Source organism: Camelus bactrianus, chromosome 3, assembly GCF_048773025.1.
Source record: "Camelus bactrianus isolate YW-2024 breed Bactrian camel chromosome 3, ASM4877302v1, whole genome shotgun sequence".
Lineage (NCBI taxonomy): Eukaryota > Metazoa > Chordata > Mammalia > Artiodactyla > Camelidae > Camelus > Camelus bactrianus.
The window spans coordinates 113206327-113231610 of record NC_133541.1 but is presented as its reverse complement, the minus strand read 5'-3'; the positions used below and the strand labels follow the sequence as shown (position 1 = coordinate 113231610).

General features: G+C 40.8%; 1 protein-coding gene across 2 annotated transcripts; it reads left to right on the top strand.

Moving 5' to 3' along the window:
• The first annotated feature begins 7783 nt into the window (after positions 1-7783).
• HAVCR2 (hepatitis A virus cellular receptor 2) lies at positions 7784-24609 on the top strand. Of its 2 annotated transcripts, XM_010970043.3 has the most exons (7): positions 7789-8088; positions 9036-9374; positions 10258-10341; positions 14909-14949; positions 16364-16490; positions 20318-20354; positions 22222-24609. In XM_010970043.3, the coding sequence occupies exons 1-7, from the start codon at positions 8034-8036 to the stop codon at positions 22379-22381; spliced, it is 843 nt and encodes a 280-aa protein (XP_010968345.1). In that variant the 5' UTR covers positions 7789-8033; the 3' UTR covers positions 22382-24609. The 2 variants fall into 2 exon arrangements, with proteins under 2 accessions (XP_010968346.1, XP_010968345.1); XM_010970044.3 differs by lacking the exon at positions 10258-10341 and having other exon boundaries at positions 7784-8088.
• Positions 24610-25284: the final 675 nt, after the last annotated feature.

Below are 25284 nucleotides of genomic sequence, written 5' to 3'. Positions count from 1 at the left end.
GGAAAGCTGAAACCTTTGTTTTAAGAGCTGGAATGAAGCAAGGATGTCTGCTGTCCAAACTTCCATTAAATATGTACAGATTGCCTGACCACATGGTAAGAAAAAAAAATGTAGGATTGAAGAAGAAACTAAACTGTCACTATTTTTTCAGAAAATATGATAGTCTACATAGAAAATTAAGTATAATCTACAGATAATTTATTAATAAGAGTTTACTGGTTGGAGGGGGAAAAAATCAACATTCAAAAATAAAGTGTATTTCAGAATACCAGTAACAAACAGAAAATAAATATTAGAAATAAGACATTATATAAAATATCATCTATTGATATGAAGTACCCAGGGGAAAAAAGAGATCAAGGAGTAAGTTGAAGACTTCCATGGAGAATGTGTTAAATTTTTATTGAGGCATTAAAGAAAATCTAAATACATGCAGAGTTAGAACATATTTATGGATTGGAACACTCAATATTATAAAGAGGTCAGATTTACTCCATCCACATTAATCTGCAGATTCAGTGCAAGCCAGTGAAACTTCTACCAGTTTTTTTTTTTTTAATTTGATGAGAAGATTCTAAAATGTATAGGAAGTACAAAGGACTCAGGTAACCAAGATACCCTTGATAAAATGACTAAGGGGAGGATTTGTCCGGCGTGACACCAACATCTACCTACAGCTGCAGTAATTAAAACAGTTGGCAGAAGGATAGGCAAATACACTACTGGAACAGGCTAGAAAGCCAAAAAACACAGAACAATGCCTCTATGATTTCTGAAATATGACAGAGATGGCATCACAAAGTAGCGGGGAAATGCCGGAATCTCAATAAATGGGGCTAGGACAAAACATACAAAAAGTCTTCTGGGAAGATGAAAGACCTAATAGTGAAACACAAAAAACTACAAAGCTTTAAAACTAATGTAGGTGAATATTTTTATAATCTCTGGATAAGAGAAGAATTCTTAAATAAATTACAAAAAGCACTACCCACGAAAGAAAAAGCTACTACATTTTACTTCACTTGAATTAAGAAACTATGTTCAAGAAAACACAACAAAAATAAGTGAAAAGCCATGAAGTGGGAGAAAATATTTATAACAGATTAAACCAGCAGAGGACTCATATCCAGAATATGTAAATTATTAATATAAATCAATAAGAAAAATTGAGAAGCCCAACAGAAAAATGAGCCAAAGACTCAAATAAGCTTTATGCCTCTTCCTTGCCCCAAATCTAAATGGTTCATAATTTAAAAAAATAAAAGGTGCTAATTAACCTTGTTAGTAATATTAGAAATGCAAAGTATAGCCGTGGTGAGAGACCATCACGTCCTTCACCATTTGAAAAAAAGAATGTAGCAATACCAAGTGTTGATGAGAATGTGGAACATGAGAAACTCTTACACACTTCTGGTAGATGTCTTGGAAACAGGCATTATCTAATAAGGCTCAAAATATGTAAACCCTCTGACTCAGTCATTCCTCTCTCAGAGAGATGCTTCAGAGAAGCTCCTGTTTGTGTCTGCCGGGATTCACATATGATGATGGCATTGCTCTTGAAAACTGAAGCAGAAGATGAAATGTCCACCTGTGAATGAACAAACTTGAGACATATCCAGTCCCTGGAAAACTATTCAATAATAAAAACAAGCTACAGGGACACACAGCATGAATGGATCTCACAAACACACTGAGTGAAAGAAACAAAACACAAAAGCCTACAGACAATCTGGTTTCATTCATATGATGTTCACTAACAAGCAAAATTTTACGTGTAATTTTAGGATGCATTACATAGATGGTAGAACTAAAGAAAAAAAAAACTAAGAAGCAATTATTGTGAAATTTAGAATAGCGATTGCCTGTAGGAGAGGGGGAAGGTTTTGTGAACAGGAAGGAACACGTGGGCTTGGAGTGGGGGTCAGAGGGGCTTTAGGAGATTGGCCGTGTTTTCTTTTTTGTTTTGGGTCCTGGTTACTTGAGTGTTTGTTTGCTTTGTAAGTATTCTTAACTATAAATTTCAGTTTATGCAGTGTTCTGCACATCTGTACCATTTTCTTTTAAGCAGTAGTTTAAACTTAAAGCTGTATTATGACATCATCATCCACTCATCACATTGGAAAAAATAAAAAATCTGACAGTCCTGATATTGGCAAAGATGTGGGGCATCATAAGAGTTCTTCTCAGTGCCAGTGAGAATGTAAGCTGGAATAAACACTTTGGCAAACTACTCAAACTTCTTGCGTAAAGTGGATGCCCATGAGGAGAGAGAAAGGAGAATGTGGGTCAGGGACATGGTGGGGTGGGGGGGGGCAGATAGTAAAATGAAATAAGATAAGAGAGAAACCTCACCAGGATTGCTTAGGATTATGTCCCTTAAACCCACCGCTCACACAGCTACCCCATCAGCGTCACCCTGGAGGAGCTGGGGGACTGGCATTTTCAAGAAGAGACCACGGATAGGAGTTCCCGTGATGACTCACTCACACATAGTTCACAGAATGTTCTTGATGGTTTTCACCCTTTTCAGTTTCATCACTGGGAGCCTTGATGAGTTATCAACCGTAAATTATATCACACCCTTCCCATTTCCTCCACTCTGTTGGATTACGTGGGCAGGAGCAGCACTAAACTTGTTGCGTAAATGTTGTGATGTCTCAGAACACTGACCTGTCCTCGCTGGGCCCCTGTTTTCTGTGCTGTGAGCAGAGAGCACTGGATAAGGCCCTAAGCTGGCTGTGGCACTGGTTTGAGTGTAATCTCAAGCTTAATCTCCCTGGTGTTCATCTGTAGTTACTGAATATAAAAACTTTCTAGAGGCATGAGAGCTCCTTGTCATCTCCCCAGGGTTGCAAAGAGTGTGTCCTTATAAGTTAAAAATCACTGTATTAGTAAAATGTCAATTTGTGGTAAGAAAAAGAACAAGATATATTTAGAGAGATGATGCAATATTTCTTTTCCCGTCTCCCCCCGCCCCCCACCTCATCCCCTTCTGGGAGGGGGTCTGTAGCAAACGTTGGTTTCTGCTGCCCAGCACCTGTATCTCCTCCTAAAAGGCACCACACTTTTTCTTTTGGGGGACCCACCCTTCTCTCACTTCCAGAACATGAGGTTTGGGGATGTGACATAAGTCTAACCCAGTTAGTCCTTTTTGACCCTGTGGACACAGATGGTGCAGGAATGAGTCTGTGACTCAGTTTGAGCCTTTCAGGGAGTGTGAATTTGTGTGTGTGGGTGGGTGGGTGCAGGCAAGAGATGTTCTTGGTGTGTGGATATGTGATCTGCAGGGACAGGAGAGGGACACTAGAATCTACAGAAGGAGCCAACGCTGGGACAGCCAGAAACCAGGTCCCTGGTGTCCTCACTGGGACCATTGAACCCAGTCTTGCCTGGGTTCAATAAATCTACTTTATAGTTGAAACTAGTTTGAGTTGGATTTTCTGTCATCTGCAATGTAAATAAAGTATAGGGTCTTTGGTGAGAGAAGAAGTATTTGTTGGTGTAAGAGCACACAAGATCATGCTGAGAGAGGTTGAGGTAGCACGGAGGAAGTTTATCTGTCTTGTCAATGACCCTGAGACACCTGGAGTTTCCCTCAGGGATGCCCAGGGTCTCAGTGGTCTGAAGTAGCTCTCTCAGTGCTGGGACCTGGTGCGCAGGGCAATGCTGAAAGCAACTTGATGCAAATGAGAGCACTGAGACCACAAAAATAAAAGTAAAATAAAAATAAAAAGACTTCTGTCTCAGTCAACGAACTGAGGCAATTTAATGGAGAGTGTAAGGAAATGTTCTGTACCTTCTCCTGGATTCCATCGCGTTCGTGCTGTTCACAATTGCCTGTGAGTCAGATTTTCTTGCTGTGATGAGGTACCCACGAGATGTACTGACATTAACACTTTGTATATATAAAGAGGTTTACGGAAAAATATCTGAAAGAAGACCTGTTATGGTGTTAGTGGGCATTTCACGCTACTGGGATTTGGCCTTTATCTTATTTATTTATTTTTATTCTTGTTTTATTTTTCAGAATTTTCTATAGTGACTATGACTTAATAATAATAATAATAACAACAACAACAATAATAATAATAGTGTTTTTCAAGTACCCTACAGGCACACAAAGTTATAAGCACTCTTAAAGGGAAGTCACTTGGCTAATTGTCACCTGGAACTCAGAATTTCTAGCTCAAAGTTGCTTAACTTCTTACCCTTCATATCCCACCTCAGTGTCTACCTTTGCAAAATTTGGGGACTACTGGTACATGGAACCTAACTGAGATGTGATTTAAATAAGAGCGGGTTTTTGATTCCAATTAAGTGCATGTAGGATTTCAGCTTTAGTGGCATTGTGGTTATCTCGCCAGTATCCCTCCCACTGTGGCTCCCCCATCGTGGAGGGTAGATTCTAATTGGACTGAGTTTTGCCACATGATCCCATTTATATCACCAGGTTTTCCTGTCTCCTGATCTAGGTAAAATTCTCTGATTTCCATTTTATGAATTTTGTCATGTGGCCCCTTAGGTGTCTATTAATGTGTAATTCTTTTTTTTTTTAATTGAAGTATAGTCAGTTAAAACGTGTCCATTTCTGGTGTACAGCACAATGTCCCAGTCATGCATATATATACATGTATTTGTTTTCATTGTAATTCTTATTGAACATAATTTCAGTGTTTCCATTTGCTTCCTGGAGGCTATCTGTAAGGAGTCTGAGATTTTTCTGCCATTTTTCCTGCCTAAAAAAGGAGAAAACAAAACACTTTCTACAGTAGTATCATACAGAATAGTTTTTTTTGTAGTTATCCCTCCACATAATTATAGCCAACACTCAAAAACTGCCCCTTAAGAAAATTCATGATATGACTTTCTAAACACAATTTAGAAACTAATTAATATTATAATACTAAAGACTTCTTTACCAAAAACACATTCAAGAGGTCCTTTTGGGATTAACAGATACACACTACTATATTAAAACAGATAAACAACAAAGACCTACTGTATAGCACTGGGAACTATATTCAATTTCTTATAGCAAGTTAAAATGGAAAAGAATCTAAAAATATGTGTATGTATGTGTATGTATAACTGAATCATTCTGTACACCTGAAACTAACACTGTAAATCACCTACACTTCAATAAAAAATAGAAATAATCAAAAAAGCACAAACTTCCATTGCACATAATTAAAGAATCACAGGATTGATGGGTCTTTTACAATCATCTTGACAGATAGACTGAGACGTGAAGTGTCCTTTTCAATGGAACGATAACTTTGTTATTTTCACCCAGTGGGAACTATGTAGCCGTCATAAAGAACAAGGATGTTCTGTGCGAGCTGAAATGGCGAGATCCTCAGAATAGAACGTTAGGTTAAACAAGAAGGTGCAAGCTGATGGGTCTTAGACGCATCTTTAGATGTGGAGCAACCAGACATTTCTGATGGGATAGCACCAGCCGTGTGTTCTTGCCAAAAAGTGGAACCTGAATGTAGCCAAACCTCTAGAGCTAAGTTTCATTTATAGGAAATACAGAGACAAGAGGAGTCATGTAGATGGCACCACAAGGAATGCGGAACTGTGCACAGGACAGCTGGCTTGCACAACCAGTCAGTGGCAGTGGAAAAGGCGGGCAGACTGTCTTGGACTACACGAGACTTACGGTGGCATCACAACCAAGTGCAACATCGGGAGCTCGTTTCAGGCTGGGTTTAAACAAACCAATTTACAAAGGACAGTTTTGAGATAATCAGGGGAATGTGATTGTGGACTGAAGAATCAGGTGCTGCTAAGACATCACTGTTAACTTTGTCGTGTGTGATAGTGGTATTGTGGTTGTGTAGTAGTGTCCATTTTTTAAAAGTGAAGTGCACACCAAAGTGTGCAAGGGTGAAGTAACATGACATCGGGGGTTTCTTTTAAAATAAAAATTTGATGATTTTGAATCTGTGTACCGGGAGTGTGTACTCTTCTCTCTACCTTTGTATATGTCAGAAAATTTTTATATAAAATAATAAATAGAAAATGCAAGGTGCAAAACGCGTATATAATGTGCTCCTTTGTCTAAGAAAGGAGGGACTAAGAATATGTGTTTCATTTTCTTGTGTTTGCATTGGGAGGATGCACAAAAGACTTATGAAAATAGGAACCTATAAGGTGGGTGGGGGAAACTGGTGGACTTCGAGGGGTGGAAACGAGGCTTCTTAACATAAGTTTTTATATTGCTTGAAATTTTAGCCATTTGGATGTACTATCTAAACATTTTTTTAAAGAAAATAAATAAATAAAAGTTAAATGAACAGGCAAATGTTCAGAAATGGCCCTCTATACACGGGAAAAAAGAAGAGGTTTAGAGTAGATTTCTAGGCTCCTTCATGTCTAGATTTCAGTGAATTAATAAGTTGTTAATGTTTTATAAAGCTGGTCCCAGTAGCAATTCTAGAGATGGATGGAAAACAGAGTGATAGCAATAAAAAACAAAACAGGAAAATGAAAAAAAACCCAAAAAACTGTAACACAAAATCTGAGGGCTGAAACTTTTAAAAGTGTTGCCTGGGGTCATGGTGTTAGGAAGTCTGACCTCTGACCCCATGTTTAATCCACGTTACTTTATGCTTGAATTTGGGCATTTGCTGGTTGTCATTAGTTATGTGGCCAGACATATGGGCAAATGTGAACTTCATGAAACGTAGTTTATGGTGGAAAAAAGCTGGAGTTTAGGCGACTCACAGTCTTATTTGAAATTATTAATCATGTACCTTGGGGCAAATGAATCTTTTCAGATCTCAGTTTCCCTATCTATACAGTGAAGACATTGAGCATGATCTCTTGAGTGACTGTGTGACGCTGCGGAAGTATACGCACTGGAAGAACTGGATATTTATATTAAATGCATTTAGTTTGGCTCAAAGTGAGTAACAAGGAAATTCAGGAAGGAAAGACAGAGGAAGATCTAAGGTTTTTCAGAAATGATTCTGTCTGTGAGCTCACTTCCCTTTTGTAAATAACCGTTGGCTTTTGAGATTTCCAGAGAAAAGTCACTCTCCCCGGGCTGAGACTCTCTGGGTCTGAGATTTTACCTCGGTGATGGAGAGTGTGGCTGGAACTCCACAGTTTCTGATGATTAATGCCTGAAGCCCTTTGGATGGGAGGAGAGGGGACATCGTGTGTCTGTGAGAGGAAAGAGAATAGCGAGGTCCCCTCCGTTCCCCCCACAAGAAGGGGAAAGCAGCACTGCAGAAAGGAATGCATTTTGCCTACGTGGAAGAGTTGGCAGGTGGAGTGGAAGAGTTTGAAATTTGAAGGGGAAGGTCAAATTCAGAAATATTAGAGCAGGGAGCTGTGTGTACGTCCCTGAGCACAATTTCCTCATTTTATAAATGAGAAAACACATCTAACAAGGTTACATGACGTAGCCCAGTTTGTGTTAGAGCAAGGCTAACCATTAAGCTCATGATTGGAGTGAAAGGGCCCCCAGATGTGAGGATGGGGAACAGGCCTCCCTGCTCTCCCCAGTGCCTACTCCAGGGCTGACACATAGTAGGTGCTTCATGAACATTGGTCACATGACTCACCAACTGGCTGACTTGACTGAATGAACGCCCAGGTGGTATGTTTCCACCTTGTGTTCCCGATGAACACTGCCCATTTCACACAGAGGACTTCTCTTTCACCCGAGACGTGGGAGGGCTCACTCTACTTGCCAAGGGACACTTGACTAGCACTTTTCTTCCTCTGAGTATTGTTTCCTCTTTGTTGATGCTGACAGAATAAATATCAGAGCCCTCACAGGATGTGTGTGGTATGGCATGACAGAGGACTGGGGTTTTCTTCGCTGCAATCATAGACTTGACAGCGTCAATAAGGGAGTGGTTTGCAGTCAAACACCTGGTGTGCTGGGCCTGCGAGCGGGAGAGTGGCTGCTGCTTCTGTGGTTGGGGAGGAGAGACGGTTGCAAGAAGCACCCAGTTCGACTGGAGAATTAAAACGGCACCTGAACACAGCCGTTCTTTGACTTTTCTTCTTCAGAACCCATGCTTTCACATCTTTCCTTTGACTGTGTCCTGTTCTTGCTGCTACAACTTACAAGTAAGTCCGGATTTTTGCGATTGGGTAGTGCAAGGTAAAGATACCAGGATGGTCATGGTAACGTGTGCAAGAGCAGAAGTTTGGAAGCAACCTAAACGTCCACCAGCGGGGTAGTGGGTAAATAAATTGTGATGTGTCCATGATACAAACAGCAATGCTGGTGAAACATAGGGATACAAAATGTCTCTAAGTCATGTTAATTGAAGGAAGCAAGATGCAGAATCATGGGCGTATTTGACTTCTATTTCTGTGAGTGTGTTGCGGGGCGGTGCGAATACATGAATGCTTCTAAGTGTATAGACTCTGGGAAAGGGGGCTGGGAAGCGGGAAAGGGCAGGGAGAAGGAGCAGAGTTTTCATACACTTTTTATACTGTTTGAATGTTTATATATATATATATATGTATATATTTAGAGTAATTAATTTTAAACCTCGAAACAGTCCTACACTAACTTCTTACTCAGCCAAAAGTTTTTATTCATTATGTGCCTCATGCTTGGAAAAAAGAAAAAGAGAGAGAGAGGGCGAGCTCTTTTCCTGCCTGACAATGACCCATTTTCTGACTGTCCATTTCCATCAGCGTTGCCCTCCAATGTTCACGGGGCTGGGCCACAGTCTCTCCTGGGGTGCTGGTTCTCAAAGTGCGGTTCTGAGACCAGCCATAGCAGCACGTCCTGGGAGCTTGTTAGGAATACACATTCTTGGGCCCCACCCCAGAACTCTTGAATCAGGAACCCTAGCCGTTGAGCCCAGTGTCTGGGTTTAACCAGGGTTCCTGCTGATTCTGATACCCCTCCCATCTGAGAATCCTTGCCAGGGTGAGTCATCCTCCAGACAGGATAGCAGCAGTGGTTTCCTCTTTATTGTATGAGGCATTACTTGCAGTTTTCCTGAAATGGACCAAACTCACTCGTGCCTGCGTCTTGCTCTGCTTCCCTCTTTATCCAGGGTCTCCGGAAGGGGTGTATGTGGCTGAGGTGGGACAGAACGCTGATCTGCCCTGCGTCTACTCTCCAGCCACCCCTGAGAACTCCGTGCCTGTGTGCTGGGGCAAGGGGCCCTGCCCGGTGTTTGGATGTTACAATATGGTGCTCAACACTGATGGAAGGAACGTGAAATATCGGATATCCGGCAGATACCTGCTAAACAGAGATTTCCTCAAAGGAGACGTAACCTTGACCATAAAAAATGTAACTTTAGCCGACCATGGGACCTATTGCTGCCGGATCCAATTCCCAGGCCCCTTGAATGATCAAAAATCAAACCTGGAGTTGGTCATCAGACCAGGTATGTGGACCTTTGCATAGCTTCCTTATCAATAAGATGCACCTGTGAAGCATCGTAACTACACTACTTGGTTTCACCTCTTATCTCCCCAGTTACAACCCTGGGGTTCGGCCCCTAAGACTGAATGTTGAACAGGCCCCACCAGCAATGCCCAGCCATGTCTAATTTCCTCCATCTGTTTTGAAAATCACAGGTAGGATCTATAGAATGGAGAAAGGCCTAGATCAGTGATTCGAGTACCTGGTTGGTCGGTAGAATCACTGAGGAAACTTTTAACTCCTACAGTTGCTTGGGCTCTACCCGCAAACCAGAGAAGTCAGCGTTTCTGGAGGTAGAGCCTGAGCGCTGGAATTGTGCAAAGTCCCTCCCCAGTGATTCTCCCCATGTGCAGCCAGGACGGAGAAGCCCTGGACCATAAATGTGCGGGGAGTGGGTGGCGCGTGTGCTTGTGTGTTGTAAGATTTACAGAGCACGTACTTAGTGACTGATGGAGCTAAGTTTGAATCTGAAACCCTTCTTACCAGCTTGGTGTAATCTTGCGCAAGTGATTTAAATTCTGTGACCTCCTCCTCTCTAAAATATGGCCGTACCTACCCTGTAGGCCATTTTGAAGGATTTTATGAAATATTTTATGAAAAGCATTTAGTGTGGCTATAAGTTCTATCATGGACAACTAGACTGTGACAAGGATGACTAAAACACGTGGTCAAACATTTTTGGAGTCATACGTGCTCAACGAAGGTGTTCAGGTAGGTTTGGAATTTGGGCCAGTGTTTGTCTCCATTTGCTGTGCTTCATACTTTGTCTGCTGCCCCTTTGATGCCCTGAAACAAGCTCTGTGCTCTCAGAGAAACCTCGTCCTTAGGTTGTTTTCTGACTTTAGCCAAGGTCACCGCTGCTCGACCTCGGTGGAACGTCGTCACTACAGCCTCACCAAGGATGTTCACCACCGAGGGACACGGCTTAGGTAACACGTGGGGTGTGGGAGGAAGCCTTTAGTTGGTGTCTGAGTTCAGAGAATTTTGAATATTGGAAAAGCGAGAAAACAGTTTAAGAGTGGAGGCACGAATGTTTCTGCACACCCGAGACAGTGTTTGAGGGGAGGGAGGTGGTGGAGGTAAATTCGAGCTGGGAGAAGAGCCCCGGGGCTAGGATTCTGAATTGGTCACGCGTAGCCCTCTGACCTGGGCCAGGTCTTTCACGTCTCTGGATAGCAGCTTCCTCTTCTGTCCAAGGAATGGGTTCAGAGACTTTGGGATTTTGTGACCCAGTATAATCCCCGACCCTGCAAAAATAATTTTGATAGTTGGTGTATTTTGCCAAATAAGAAAAGAAAAATTTCTGCGTTTAGAAAAAGGGCACTGTTTTTTTTTCCCCTATAGAGTTTATTTTTTTCTTTTTTAGTTTTATTAGGTAGAATTATTACAGTTTGCACATATACATTATCTTGCATGTAAATACATATATACAGTATACTGCACATTTTTTTAGTTTACATTTATGTACTGATCATGGTTTCTAAGAACAGATTAGAGCTTTAGCTTTTTAAACTTACATAGTTATCAAAGGAATAAAGCCAACTGTAAAATAAGAGTCAACAGAATGTGATAATCCAATCATAAATGACAGGTAAATGTGCACATTTAAATTTTTTAATTTATTTATTAAAAAAATAATTTGACAATCATTCGTTTTGATTATCATTGTTACCAATTATTGAATGTTTGCTATACATCAGGCATTGTGCTAAGGATATTTACATACATTATTTCTCACAGCAGTCCCTATGAATTAGGTACTAATAAGCCTGTTTTACGGTAGAAGAAACAGATTCAGAGAATTTTCTAAGAATGTATAGCTAGGAATTTTTTTTGCAGTTCGACCACACACACACACCATAGTGCAAGTAAATACATATATACAATATACTGTACTTTTTTTTAGTTTACGTATGTGTACTAATTATTGTTTCTAAGAGCAGATTAGATCTTTAGCTTTTTAAACTTACATAGTTATCAAAGGAATAACGCAAACTACAAAATAAGAATCAACAGAATGCGGTAATCCAATAATAAAGGACAGTCAAATGTGCTTACACATATTCAAGAAATCAAAATAATAATTAGTTCATTTGGAAAAAAGGATACTCTTTTAAATTAAGTAAATTTAATCTAATGGAAAACTCATTACATTGTCCTTATCGTTTTCTGATTTACTCCTGGACTGGTGATGCTTTGTCACGAATGGGCCCCAGGTCTTGTTTGGGGTAATCTGAATTAGGTAATACCAAGAATCCTTTCTTACTAGGATCAAGTCCCACATCGTCCTCAGAGTCTGACCTCAGAAGGAGCAGCTAAGTCCTTGGAGTAATTCAGCAGGGACGTCTCCATGCCGCTCTGGAAGAGGTGGATAGGGCTGAAAGAGCAGACCCCAGGTCACAGGATCTGGGAGGTTCATCTTCAGGGTTCCCTGTCAGAGACCTGGTCTCTCCTAAACTCTCCAGAGCTCAGTCTTTTATTCTGCAGAGCGAGTTTAATAATAGGTAAATTCCAAACCCTCATCTCATAGCTCTCCTAAGTCCCACCTTAGGAAATTTCAATAAGAAAGTGTGTCTAAAGTGCTTAGCCCTGTGTCTGATCATGGTATGGACCCAGTACATGTCAGTTACTGTCATTATCAGTACGCTCCAGAGGCAGAATGAGATGGTGGTGAAGTGCTTCAGTGACGGGCAGGATGGACTCTAATGTCAGCGTTTGGGATTAGCTTTATGAACTCAGTTAAGGTGCTCAAATTCGTGTAAGGCTCAATTTCCTTACCTCTACAATGAGGATATTTCCAGCGCGTCCATTAGGAGATTGTTGTAAAGATTGATGTGATCGTGTATGTAAAGCACTCAGCATAGCATCTGCCCAGAGACAGCACTCAAGTATTAGTTACTATTAGAGATACTCAGCTCTCTAAAGGTTAAATCTTTGGTGGTTCTTTAGTGATCGGTAGCCAACAGCTCTTGGGCAGTTAGCAAGGAAATTAAATATGGTGGAAACAGATGATCACCCACATAGTGAGCTAATCAAATCTACTAGGTGTCTATTGTATGCCATTGTCATATTTTAACTGTAGACCTAGAAGGCATTTCAGGGATCCCACCCTCCCATCCTGGGTTTCAATGCTCGTTACAACATCATTACCAAGTGGGCATTCACTGTAGGCCCACACACCTTCCTGGATGGAGAGGTCGCTTCCTTACGAGGCAGTGCCTTCTTTTAGAGGTGTCTATACCATAACCCAACGTGTCCTTCCCTTTAGTTGGGGCCATCTTTCACATCTGAGAATGTAGGCACAAGTACCTATAATCTCTGAGCTTTTCAAAGGCTTGAGAGAATATTTAAACAAAACTCCCAAAAAAGGAAAAACCAAACAAAGCCCCAAAATACGAAAATAAAATGAAAAAGTGAAATTAATGAGGATTTAAGGGCATATCTGTAATATGTAACATTATGTCACTTAGACATCAGCTTGTATATAGTTTCATATATGTTTTCTTTAACGTATAATGTGGGTACATTTAATATGTTTGCTATAAAAATGGAGTGAAGCTTTAATAAGTAAGAGTTCCAAGAGTCTTGGAAGCCCCTAAACCCATCTTGAGCACAGAACAAATGCCTTCTCTTTTCCACCTGAAGAAGGCAGGACTAGTCAGATGAGTCCTTAGCTCTGCAGGTATAGACTTGGTTTGAATCTCAGGTTTGCTGATTAATAGCTGTGTGATCTTAGGCAAAGTACCTCTTGGAGACTCAGTTTCTTCATTTGAAAAATGGGAAAATAGTAGTACCTACCTATTGTGGTGAAGATTAAAAGATATTGTGCATGTAAAGTGCTAAGCACTGTGTCTGGCACAAAATATATATATGTTTAAGAGCATCATATTCCACCCCTACTGCTGCCTTCACCCCTGCCCTCCCAGCCAAGTCTTGGGTCCTCTAGGGAAAATGTTGTAACTTCCTCCACCCGTCCCACCCATCTTAGATGATGGCTACCTATATGAAAATAAGCTGTCATTAACCCAATAGTGCTCTGTTTTATAGATCATTTTCATTGTAAAATGAAGTTTTGTTTTGTTTTGTTTTGTTTTGTTTTTTAAAAAGAGAAATCAGTCTTACCATTTAAGCCAAGAAAAATAAATAAATACAGGGGAACCAAAACTGAATTTACACTAGAAAATGTGTGTGGTTGAGATTCATGTTTACTTAGTAGTTCCACCAACATGGTTTTTAAATTCCTTTTGTTTAAAAGGAGCGGAGGTAAATGGGAAATAATCTCTTTCTTTTCCTTTTTTTTTTTTTTAAATAATTTTAGGCTGAGAATATGCTTTTATAATATTAAAATCAGAATCTGTTAAACTAGGAGTTCTGCGTTAAAAGGTTTAGACTTTTAGGCTTCCAGAAAGCGACCATGACATTTAAGAAGTTTCAGAGCCTCTGACTCAGCCAGAAAAATGAGTAAGCCTGCTTAACTTGCCCAAAGCTGATCTACTGATTTTTAGAAGGCAGGATTTACGAGGTCAAGGGCCTGTGCCCATCTTGTTCATTGCTTGGTCCCCCATGCCTGGCTTGGCGGTGTAGGACTTGTTCATCTAATAGATAGGCAGATGAATAAATAAATGGTTAAAAAAGGAAGAAAGTGAGCCGGTGGCTGGGCAACGTGATGCTCTTAGCAACTACAATGCTGAGGTGAGCGTTGTTGGAGACAGCATGGTTAAGAGTGTGTGCTTAAAGCCACGCAGACCTAAATGGGAAGGCCATTTCTGTTATTCACTAAGCTGTGTGACCTTGTGTAAGCCACTTAACTTCCTGATTCTCAGCTTCTTCACCTGTGTAATGGGCTAACAGTTTCTACTTGAACATAGTTGTTTTGAGTGCTCAGTGAGATGCTTCACCTGAAGAGTTTAGTGCAGTGCCTGTTCACGGTCACTTACTTATTATTATTTTCATTTTTAGGAAACTAAATACCCCGTCTCCCTCCTTAATGAGTGAATGTTAAACTTTTTCAAGAAAATTAACTTTCATTATCTTTCCAAGTCTAATTACAGTCCAAGTCATGAATGTTGTGGGAATTTTGCAGACTCCTTTAGGGCCCTGTGGACACAACAAACCACATATTCAGAATAGGTCTTCCTGGCAGAAGTCTCTACTTCATAGAACATTAATAGTTGGGTTCATTATCTGGATGAAACAAATGCGGTCATCCTAAAGTTGATGTGTAGGTGTAAGTTTTGTCAGCCTCCCAGTTAATTATTGTGAAGAGTTCGGAGCAAAATTAATTTCAAAGAGGATTATAGGCATCTTTTAAGATTTTTTTTTAAAGCTTACATAAAAGAGCTGAAATGTTCTAAAATTAGATTATAGAGATGGTTGCACAATTTTGTGAAAATAATAAAAAGCACTGAATTAGACACACACACACACACACACAAAGCTTTCATAAAAGAAAACGTTCTTAACCATTTTGTTGGCTATTTTTTTTCTTTATGACAGAGACACAGACACTGGAGACCCTCCGTGATAAAAATCAAACAGTAAGTAACTTCGCGTGTATATGTGAGCAGATCGCATGCTCAACTCAGAGAAAAGAAGTATGGCTTTTGTCTTCCCTCCTGCCTACTCTTTACTTGGGGGAAAAAATGCTTTAACCTCCCTTGGCTTCAGATTCCTTGGCTGTAATATGTTGCTGATGACACTTGTGACTGCAGAGGCCTGTTGTAAGGATGGAGTGAGGTGATGCCCGCAAGGTCCCTGGCACATAGTAGGTGCTGGAAAACCAAAAGGAAGAAGCATTTGCTTTTTGACCCGATTCTCAAATTTCACAACCCTCCATCTTCCCAGAATATATCTCTTCTTGCTTCCGTTGCAACTCTGATGAGAGAAAAGTTGTTTGTTTGTTTGTGGCAAGACCCCAGGCCAGAATATTCCAAGCCAAGAATTTACAAATATAACTGAAAATAAAGCAGTATTTCAGTTAACCACAATTTTAGTGTCTCCCACCTTTCTCAGGGTACAAGGGAGAACCACGAGAAAGCAAGCTGATAGCAGCGACTTGCAAATTCTCGGAAGACGTACGTGTCCAGGGGTCTGCCTTCATTTGATTCTGTCTCTGACTTGTGTTGTTGTGTGTTCACAACTGAGGCTCAGCATTTTGTGCTTGTCCCTGGCCTCTTTGTGATCAAGGACTGCCTTTCAGTACTTCACAGTGCTTAATGCGTGTGACCTTGCATGTGGCAGTCCTGCAGTTAAAGGTCTGTTGAATAAGTGGATGAGTTAATTCCTTGACTTTGTTTTAGAAGTGTTTACCGTTATTTTCACAGGAGGGACGTGAACTGAAAGTTTAGAAGCAGGAGTGTCTATGTGACTTTCAGTTAACAAAAAAATCAAATTAGAGCGATCGCAATAATAGTTACTGTTGATCAGGCATCTGTCGAGTGCCAGCCTCTGTGCCAAGCATCTTCTATTTTTTGTGCTTAATTCTTCCAATAACTTTACAGGATGACTCAGCTCTTGGTGACCCAACTGAGATTTGAATCCAAGACACTCTGATGGCCAAGTCCTAGCTTTTAAATCACTATCTTTCTGTGAAAATTGGGATTTCATGGCAAGACACCAAATTTAGACCACTCTGAAACTTCCTGGGAACACCAGGGAATCTTGAATGAACAGAGCTCCACTTTAAATCCCATTTTTGTTTGTGGAAAGGGGAGTCCATGTACTAAGGCTCCTTCCCCACCCACATTCCCTTGCTAACTTCAGAGATTCAGCTGATCCCTTTCTTTGGGTGGTTTGAGGCTTATCTACAAGGAGACAGATCAGGAGTCATTTCCAGGTCCCTGCGTTCCCATGATACTGTGAAAGAGATGGTCTGATGCACGAGTCATGAGACTGGCTGAGCAGACGGTGGACTTCTGGCCGTTTGCTGCAGTGGTGTCTGTGTTCCCATAGGAAATACCCACACTGGCTAGTGAGTTGCAAGACGTGAGTGCGACCACCAGAACAAGCCTCTACATCGGAGCCGGGGTCTCTGCTGGCCTGGCTCTCATTCTTGTGGCTGGTGTTTTCATCCTCAAATGTAAGTCGTTTGATGTTCCTTCTCTCTCTCTGATCAGGAACTGTTAATAAAGGAACCAGCATGAACCTACATGGAAATAGTAGTTTATATTTTTACCTACAGGTGATTAGAATAAATACACTTTAGTCCTTCCGAACCATAACAATAATAACAGCTCATTTTTTTATTCAGTGCTTACCGTGTAACAGGCAGGCATTGTGCTAAACATTTACTTACATTTTAGCATCATCACCATCCTCTAAGGTCGATAGTACTATCATCCCCATTTTACAGCACAGGAGAGTAAAGCTGAGAGTCAGCCACCTTCCCCAGGTCTCAGAGTCAGTAAGTGGCAAAGCTGGAACTCAAATTCAGGCAGGCTGATAACCTGTTCCCTGTTCCTTTACCTTTTGTTAAGAAAATAAACCTTTTAAATTCATGACTATGTCCAGGTTTATTAGGAAGGACAACAGCAGAAATCAGAAATCACTTCCTTCTGTGCATTTTTCTCTCTCACTTATTTCTCAGGCATAGTTCTTTAGAGAGGGGTGGCGAGTCCCTTTAACACTGGGCCATGGCCAGGATTGCAGCATTTGTGATTTCCTCCACCATGGCACTCAGCACACACATTTTTTCCTAAGTTACTTATCTTTATTAAAAGAACTTTATTAAAGTATGATTTTTATATAATAAACCGCATACTGAAAGAGCGTTCAACTTGAATTTCAATAGATGACTATACCCAGGAAATCATCACCACAATCAAGACCCAGACGCTTCCATCACCCCGAAAGCCTTACATGCCTTTACAAATGTGATCTAGTCTCTTCTCTTTGGGGGCAGAGGCCAAGGCCTTATACCCCTTTTACTCTAGTAGCCTTTCTTACTAATACATAAATGTGCACTGTGTGTAGGGTGATGAACCACCCCAGATTTTCCCAGGACTGAAGGGGGTTCCTAATGCATGCTAACACTGGGAGGGTCCAGGGAAAACTGGGAGGAATTGGTCGCCCTAACTGTGTGGCTTGAAGCTGCCAAGTGCTTTACGTGCAGTAAATCCTCATAACTGCCCTATTGAGAAAGGTACTATTATTATCCCAATTTACCAAGTGGAGAACCAGTGTGTGGAAAGGTTAAGGTTAACTTGCCCAGAGTCACAGTTAATTGGTAGAGGATTTGAAACCAGGCTGTCCTGCTCACTGTTACCTTATTCCGCCATTAATGGTAAAGGGGTTGTTCAGACGAAGAAGCTACCTGCCCACATTTACCTGGGTTTACGGAGAGGTAGCAGTGGATTTTGTGAATTGACCGCATGAGTATGAAGTCTACAGGTGGATAAGGAGCAATGAAAACGCTCACTTTTTGAGTTCTGCCAAGGCCTGGATGGTAGGGACCATTCTAGTTTGTGTGAAGGGGTATGGAAGGAAGGAATGAGGAGTGGAAGGAGTCATGCTTTGTATACACATGTAGATTACTCTAGAAACATGACTACTTAGAATAGATGGGAAAGTTGTGTTCGATTTGTGCTCTTTTCCCTAGAAGTTGCTGGAGAAAATCTTGGAGCCAAGGTGACAGGTTTTTAAGTCATGACCGCAAAGCCATAACTTGGCTCTCAGTACTACAAAGCAATCCTGCATCTCTCTAGAGCACTCTCTGAGATGAGCATCACACACCTCACTGAACTGATGATGTCTTAGAGGCCAAGGCTTCCTTCTTCCCTTGATCACTTTCTCCAGAATCAGCTCTCTCTCCATTCCGATTTTTGCTATGTTTACTAGCATAAGAATAAGCTCTAGTTAACACATTTCTCTCCAGCGCCTCCCATGTCTCTGCTCCCCTTCATAGCCCTGTTTCTCAGATGAGTTGTTCCTGCATCTTACCCCCCTGCGCTCTTCAGCCACCCCCACCCCCAGTCTAGCTTCTACCCCTGAAGTGCCGTGGAGATAGTTTTAGTCAAACTCACCAGTGACCTTCATTTTGCTAAATCCGGTAGATACCTCTGTCTTCACTGGAGTCCATCTTTCAGCAGTATTCAACTAAGTGGACTCTCACTCATTCTGAAAAGTCTCCCTTCTCTTGGCTTCTAAAACACCACTCTCTCACTTCCCTGGACACTCCTTTTCAGTCATTTTTGTTATTTTTTCTTCTTCTTGATCTTAGATGTTGAGACTCTCTGGGGCTGGCCCGTTTCCTCTCCATACCCTCTGGGTGAGTAAGGATGACCATATTCCCACAGACTCAAAGGTCATCCTTCATGTCTCTCTCCAGCACACAGAGTGTTGGCACTGATTGTCCAAGGGTCTAGTTGTCATCTCCACTTAGACGTCTCCCACATTAACGTGTCCAAGATGGAGCTCCAGAGTCTACACCCCACCTTGCCAGAGCCCAGCCTCCCCCTCCCTGGTCTTCCTCGTCATAGTGTTTCACTGTCGTCCACCTGGTTTCTGAAGCCAGAGAGCCAGAAGCCATCCTGGAATCCTCTCTTTTGTCACCCCTAACGCACAATCCAGTTTCAATTCCTGCAGTCTTTCTGCAAAATTTATCCAAAATCCATTCGCTAGTCTGCATCTCTCTCCATCATTGCCTTACTCTGAGGCAGTGCTCTGTCTCCTCTTTTTCCCCTTAATATATGTACCTCCTTTTAATTCATTCTCCACATAGCAGCCAGAGTGATTTTCTTAAAACCCAATTGGATCATATTTCTGCCCTTCAGTTATTTCTTAAAAGTATTAGAATGAAATCCACACTCTTGACTGTGACTGAAAAGGCCCTATAGGATCTAGCTGCGGCCGCCCTCTCAGACCTTGTCTTATGCCTTTCTCTTACTCTAGCTTACTTTTGTTTTCGGGTTCAGCCACTCACCACAATCTTTACCAGGGGTTTCCTCTACCCAGAATGTTCACCCTAGCTCTTCATTTGGGTGACTCATTCTCTTCTTTCAGAACTGAGCTTAAAGATCATCTCTTCTGAGAGTTCTTTCCTGGTTACTTTCTTAATTATCTGTAACAGTGCATTATTTTCCTATTTTTTTAATTGAAGTATGGTTGACATACAATATTGTGATATTTTCAGGTATATAGCAAAGTGATATATATATTATATTTTTTCAGATTCTTTTCCATTATAGATTATTACAAGATATTGAATATAGTTCTCTGTGCTACACAGTAAATCCTTGTTGTTTATCTATCTTATATTTAGTAGTTAGTACCTATAAATCCTGAACTCCCAATATATCCCCCCAGCCCCTTTCCCCCCAGTAAACATAAATTTTTTTCCATAATTTTGTTTTCTATGTCTGAGTCTGTTTCTTTTTTGTAAGTAAGTTCATTTGTATGATTTTTCAGAGTTTACATAAAAATGGTACCATATAATATTTGTCTTTCTCTGTTTGATGTACTTCACTCAGTATGATAATCTCTAGGTCCAGCCATGTTGCTATAGTGCTTTTCTTTCTGCTTTTCTGTCACGTAACAATTTGAAATTATTTTATTTTTCTATTTACCTTTCTTTCTTTCTTTTTTCCTTAAATGTCTCCTCACTAGAACACAAGCTTTATGAAGTCAGGGCTCATAATTCACTTTTACGTCCCTGATGCTTAGCATACTACCAGGCACATAGTAGGTGCTCCCTATATTTACTGAATATGAAAAACGCATCTTTATTACTTTCTAGCATAGTTTATGCAATAAACCAAGACATACATCAGTGGTTTGATTTAATTCAATCTGACAGGTAGACCAGATTTCCCTAAACAATCCTTGCCTCTAACTAGCCCATTTTTTTTTCTTATCTCATTTATTTTATGAAAGCATTTAAAATGGACTTTTCTTTCCCTTTCTACCTAGGGTATTCTGATAGCAAAAAGAAGTTACAAAATTCAAGGTAAGAGTAACGGGTGGCTTAGGGGAAGTTGAGAATCTTGGAAGTCCCCACTCTAATCTGGGCTTTAATCTTTGCTCTTGGAAGTGCTGCCCTGAGATTTTGGGAACTAAATTTTTACTATTTCCTGTTTTCTTTAGGCCTAGATTTCAGAAATGCAAATTTAACACGTCACTCAGTTTTATTCTTGATTCCTCTAGCTTCTTTATTCCTAAACTTAAGGTATAGAACTTACCCCTTTGATAGGAAATGCTTATTTATTTCTATATAAATGGGCTTTGTCAATGAACTGACCTTTTGTCTGACTGAGGGCCTACTACATCCAGGCTCTGGCTGGGCATTGGTTTACACATGTGAACAAGAAACCCAGAATCTACTCTGAGGAGTTTTATAGCCCAGTTCTGCTGAGCTCTGATTACCTATTAGAATCACCTAGGGCACATAAACACACTATTGTCAACCCCGGAGCAGATAAACCAGAGTCTTTGGGGATGAGGCCTAAGCATAGTTATTTTTCTAAAACTTTCCACATGATTATAATGTGCAAACAAGTTTGAGAACTACTGGTCTATTATATCACAGCCTTAGTCTCCATTCCTGATTATACTACACACACACACACACACACACACACACACACACACACACACACTCTGCCCTATTCCAAATGCACGTAGCTTACATAAGTTTTTCTAGATTTCGGGGACATTTGGTACATGGGAAGAATGCAATATATTTCAAGAAAAAAAAATGATTCCATCCATTGAGTACTATCAAAACAACCAATAATTTTAGATTAAGTAGAGAGTAGAATTATGAAGACAAAATAGTCTGCAGTAAAAAGGTCAAATAAGGCCAAATAGAATGTTTAATTATCGATGGCTTTATATCATCTGTGCCAGTATTCTTTATTAGAGCTGAAATTTGAAACGTGGTAATAGCCATAGGTAACATTTACATGCATTAATTCATTTTTTATGTGAAATTACTGGTTGATGTTCATCTCCACCTATAACTGTAAACTCCACAGAAGATTAGGAACGTGTCTGCCACGTTAACAACTGTGTCCCCTGTTATACACTTGATTCTTGTAGGGACTTAATAAATATTTGATAACTGAATGAATGAATGTTCCTTACAGCAGCCCCGTGAGATAGAGTACTTCTTATTCCCATTTTATAGATGAGGACCCTAAGGCGTAAAGCTTACTAATATACAGTCTCTGTGGGATTTTTGTGTTTTGTTCACTGTTGTATCTCTTGGTGCATAGAACAGTATGTAACACACTAAATATTTCTTTAATGAATAAATGAAAAAAGCAAACCCAACTTACCCAAGGTCATATGGGTGGTAAGCAACAGAGACAGGATTCAGACTTAGGTCTCATTGGATCCCTAGCACTTTCGTTTCTTTTTCTTCTTGAAATTGTTCGAGCCCACAGAGTAATTGACATAACAGTACCAGGAACAGTAGAACCCTTCACCTAGATGTGTCACTTAACATTTTGGCACATGTGCTTTATCTGTTTCCTCTATTTATGTACACCTTTCCCCCTAAACCATTTGTAAAGGCGTTTCAGACATCTTGAGATGCTTCACCTAAACGCTTCAGTCTGCACTTCCTCAGAAGAAGGATATCCTCTTAGATAGCACAATGCCACTTTAAAACCTAAGAAAATCCAAATTAATTTGAGTTTGCTCCATTATTCTTCAGATTATTTCATTGCTATTTTATGTTCTTCCCCCAGTCAGGACCTGGTCAAGGATCATATACTGGATTGGTTGCTCTTTCTTCAGCAAAGCCCATTCTCTTAACTATTCTTTGTTGCCCAAGAAATGTTTAACTCAACTGCAATATTTTATTTCCACAGCCTGATCACTTTGGCCAACCGCCCCCCATTAGGGTTAACAAATACAGTCGCAGAGAGGATGCGCTCAGAAGAAAACATCTATGTCATTGAGGAGAACGTGTATGAAATGGAGGACCCATATGAATACTGCTGTGACGCCAGCAGTGGGCAGCAGCCCTGACAGCCTCTGGGCTGTCCCCCTTCAGTGCCGCCAGATCCAACCGCTTCAGCTGGGGACTTGGTGTTGTCTTCTTTGGAAACTATGAAATGTGTCAGCTGACAGGTTTTAGAGGTTCTGACCTTGGCCACAGAGGAGAATTCTTCCATGTTCTAAAGATACTTAGCTCACCCAGGGATGGAGCTGGGATCTGCACTGTGCTTAGACAGACATGACATTGCTTCTGTGTTCCAGCCAACACGGCCACCCAACTCAGAAACTGCTAATCGGGGCATTAGAGCTCAAACGGGTTTGTATGGAGAATAGGAATTCTTACTAGGGGTCTCTGGAATTCCAGGAAATTCAGTTACATGATGAGTCCACGAAGCTCCTGAAAACAGGCGAAATTATGTGCTGAGATGTGTGTGTGTCTTTTTTGGTTTGGGAAGTCTAAAGGGGCCACTGATTCCCAGAGAGCTCTGTGGCCCATGATAGGTTGGGAGTAGGACCAGATGGCCTTGAAGGCTCTCCTTGAGTCTCAAGGGTGACGCTTCTTTGAGTGTTGATCGGCAACAGTAAGTGCCACAGCACAGCCCTCCTTGGCCTCAGTGATGAAGACCGCCCAGCCAGGCCTGTGGTGTGACAGGAGCTCCCGGAGAAAAAGGAAGTATGCTCAGTGTGTGTTGACAAGTTTTGCTTGGGGTACACTCAAAGGGAAAGATCTCCGACCAACTTCTCCATTCATGGAGAGAAGCAGAGCTGTGTTTTTCACAAAAGAAGAAGCAGTGACTGGGGCACAAATCCTGTGTCCTGTTGGAAAGAAGGCAAAGGGCTCCAGCCATCTGTGTTTGTCAGCATCAGATTCCTTGATGGAAAGACAGTGGTCCTTGAGCTGCTGTTCCAAGATGGTGGAGGTTAGGCTTGTCTTGCCTGTTTGCTTCCTCCCCGGTGCTTGGCACAACTCGGACACATAATAAAAGTTTCCTCAACACCTTTGGAGTGAAAAAATTAAATAAGCAGGAAGGTGGCTTTCTGGAAAGACCTCTCCATTGGAAAACTCAGACAGAGCTCTGTAACTTCATTTCTTAGGAAACTCAGAAGTACTCCCAAGCTCCTGTTTCTTCTCTTAATCCAGGCTCTTTGTTTCTCAGCATCATCTCCCTGCTCAGGCCCTTGGAAGTCTGTTACTCTCTTGCTTTTTACTCCTTTTCTACTGAACAAATCAACAGTATGGACCTGTTGCTGCCTGAAAACTGCCTTCCACAGGCGAGGACTGAACTGCTGCTGTGCTGCACACGGGAGGTACTGGTCACCAAGGATGCTGGCAGCCTGTTTGGGCTGCATCTAGACAGTGTGGGAAAGCACTGGCTTTATACAGGGAGCTATGTAAGGGAGATCATTGTGCAAAGTTCCAGGCAGTAACTCTTAAATAAGCTGAAAAATTAATCTTAAGTGTTATAAAGCTATGAAATTCTAGAAGGAAGAAAGGATACAGAACACATTTAGACCAGATCAATGACGATCCTTGCAACAGTGTTCGTGAGAGACTTTTCCCATCAACAGGGGAATAGTTGATTATTGTGGTATGTCAACACACTGGTGTGGTTAAAAGAATTTCGTGGTTTCATCATTGAGCTGTTTTGCGAATTCAACAAGTGCTTACTATGTGCCAGATACTCTGGTGCTGAGATCATAGAGAGAAACCAAATAGACACATCCCTGACCTCATGGACTTCCTGGTTGATCTGACAGAAGGAGGATTCATTCCGTTCATTCATTCATTTGTTCAGTGGACATCTATTGGCACCTATTTTTTGCCAGATACTGTTTTAGTTCCTAGAAATAAAGCAGAGAAGGGAAAAGACAAAATCCCTACTCTTAGAGCTTGTGTTACTTGTCAAAGAAGAAATCTATATTGCTATGTCAAAAGAAAAGAAAAAGTTCTAGAATAGTATATGTACATATAATAATTTTTGACACCTTTATTGTGGTATGGTTCCTGTATAGTAAATATGCATATTTCAGATGTACAATTTCATGAATTTTGATAGATGTACTCACCAATTAAACCACAGCCACAATCAAGATAGCTAACATTTCCATCACTCCCCAGGAGGTGCAAATTTCGAATTCCCAATTTATCCCTTCCCACCCCCTTTACTCCCTGGTAACCGTAAGTTTGTTCTCTATGTCTGTGAGTCTGTTTCTGTTTTGTAAATAAATTCATTTGTGTCCTTTTTTTTTAGATTCTACACATAAGCAGTTTCATATAGTATTTTTCTTTCTCTTTCTGGCTTACTTCACTTAGAATGACAATCTCCAGGTCCTTCAGTGTTGCTGCAAATGGCATTACTTTATTCTTTTTTATGGCTGAGTAGTATTTCATTGTGTGTGTGTGTGTGTGTGTGTGTGTGTGTGTGTTGCACATCTTCTTTATCCAGTCAGCTGTCAATGGACGTTTGGGTTGTTCCATGTCTTGGCTATTGTAAACAGTGCTGCTGTAAACACTGGGGTGCATGTGTCTTTTTAAATTATATATACCCAGGAGTGGGAATGCTGGATCATATGTTAAGTTTATTTTTATTTTTTTTAAGGAACCTCCATACTGTCCTCCATAGTAGCTGCACCAATTTACATTCCTACCAACAATGTAGGAGGGTTCCTTTTTCTCCACACCCTCTCTAGACTTAATGCTAATTTTTTCTTTTGCCTTTAAATAAGCTAGAAGAATATACTCAAATTTATATGGTTACTCCACCGGGGCAAATAGTCAAGAGACGGACTTGCGCTTTTTTATTTTATGTGCTTCTATGATCCTGTGAATTATGTTCTCCGTATTTTTGAAATAAAAAATAAATTTAAGTATTATAGCTATGTTTTCCTATCCACCCTCCTCACGAATGAAGAAATGAAGACTTGGACAAGTT

Excerpts from the sequence above, each read along its gene's own strand:
- HAVCR2 (XM_010970043.3), top strand. The coding sequence starts at position 8,034 with ATGCTTTCACATCTTTCCTTTGACTGTGTCCTGTTCTTGCTGCTACAA. Across the intron at positions 9,375-10,257 it reads GGAGTTGGTCATCAGACCAG|CCAAGGTCACCGCTGCTCGA; the intron begins GTATGTGGACCT and ends TTCTGACTTTAG. Across the intron at positions 16,491-20,317 it reads TGGTGTTTTCATCCTCAAAT|GGTATTCTGATAGCAAAAAG; the intron begins GTAAGTCGTTTG and ends CTTTCTACCTAG.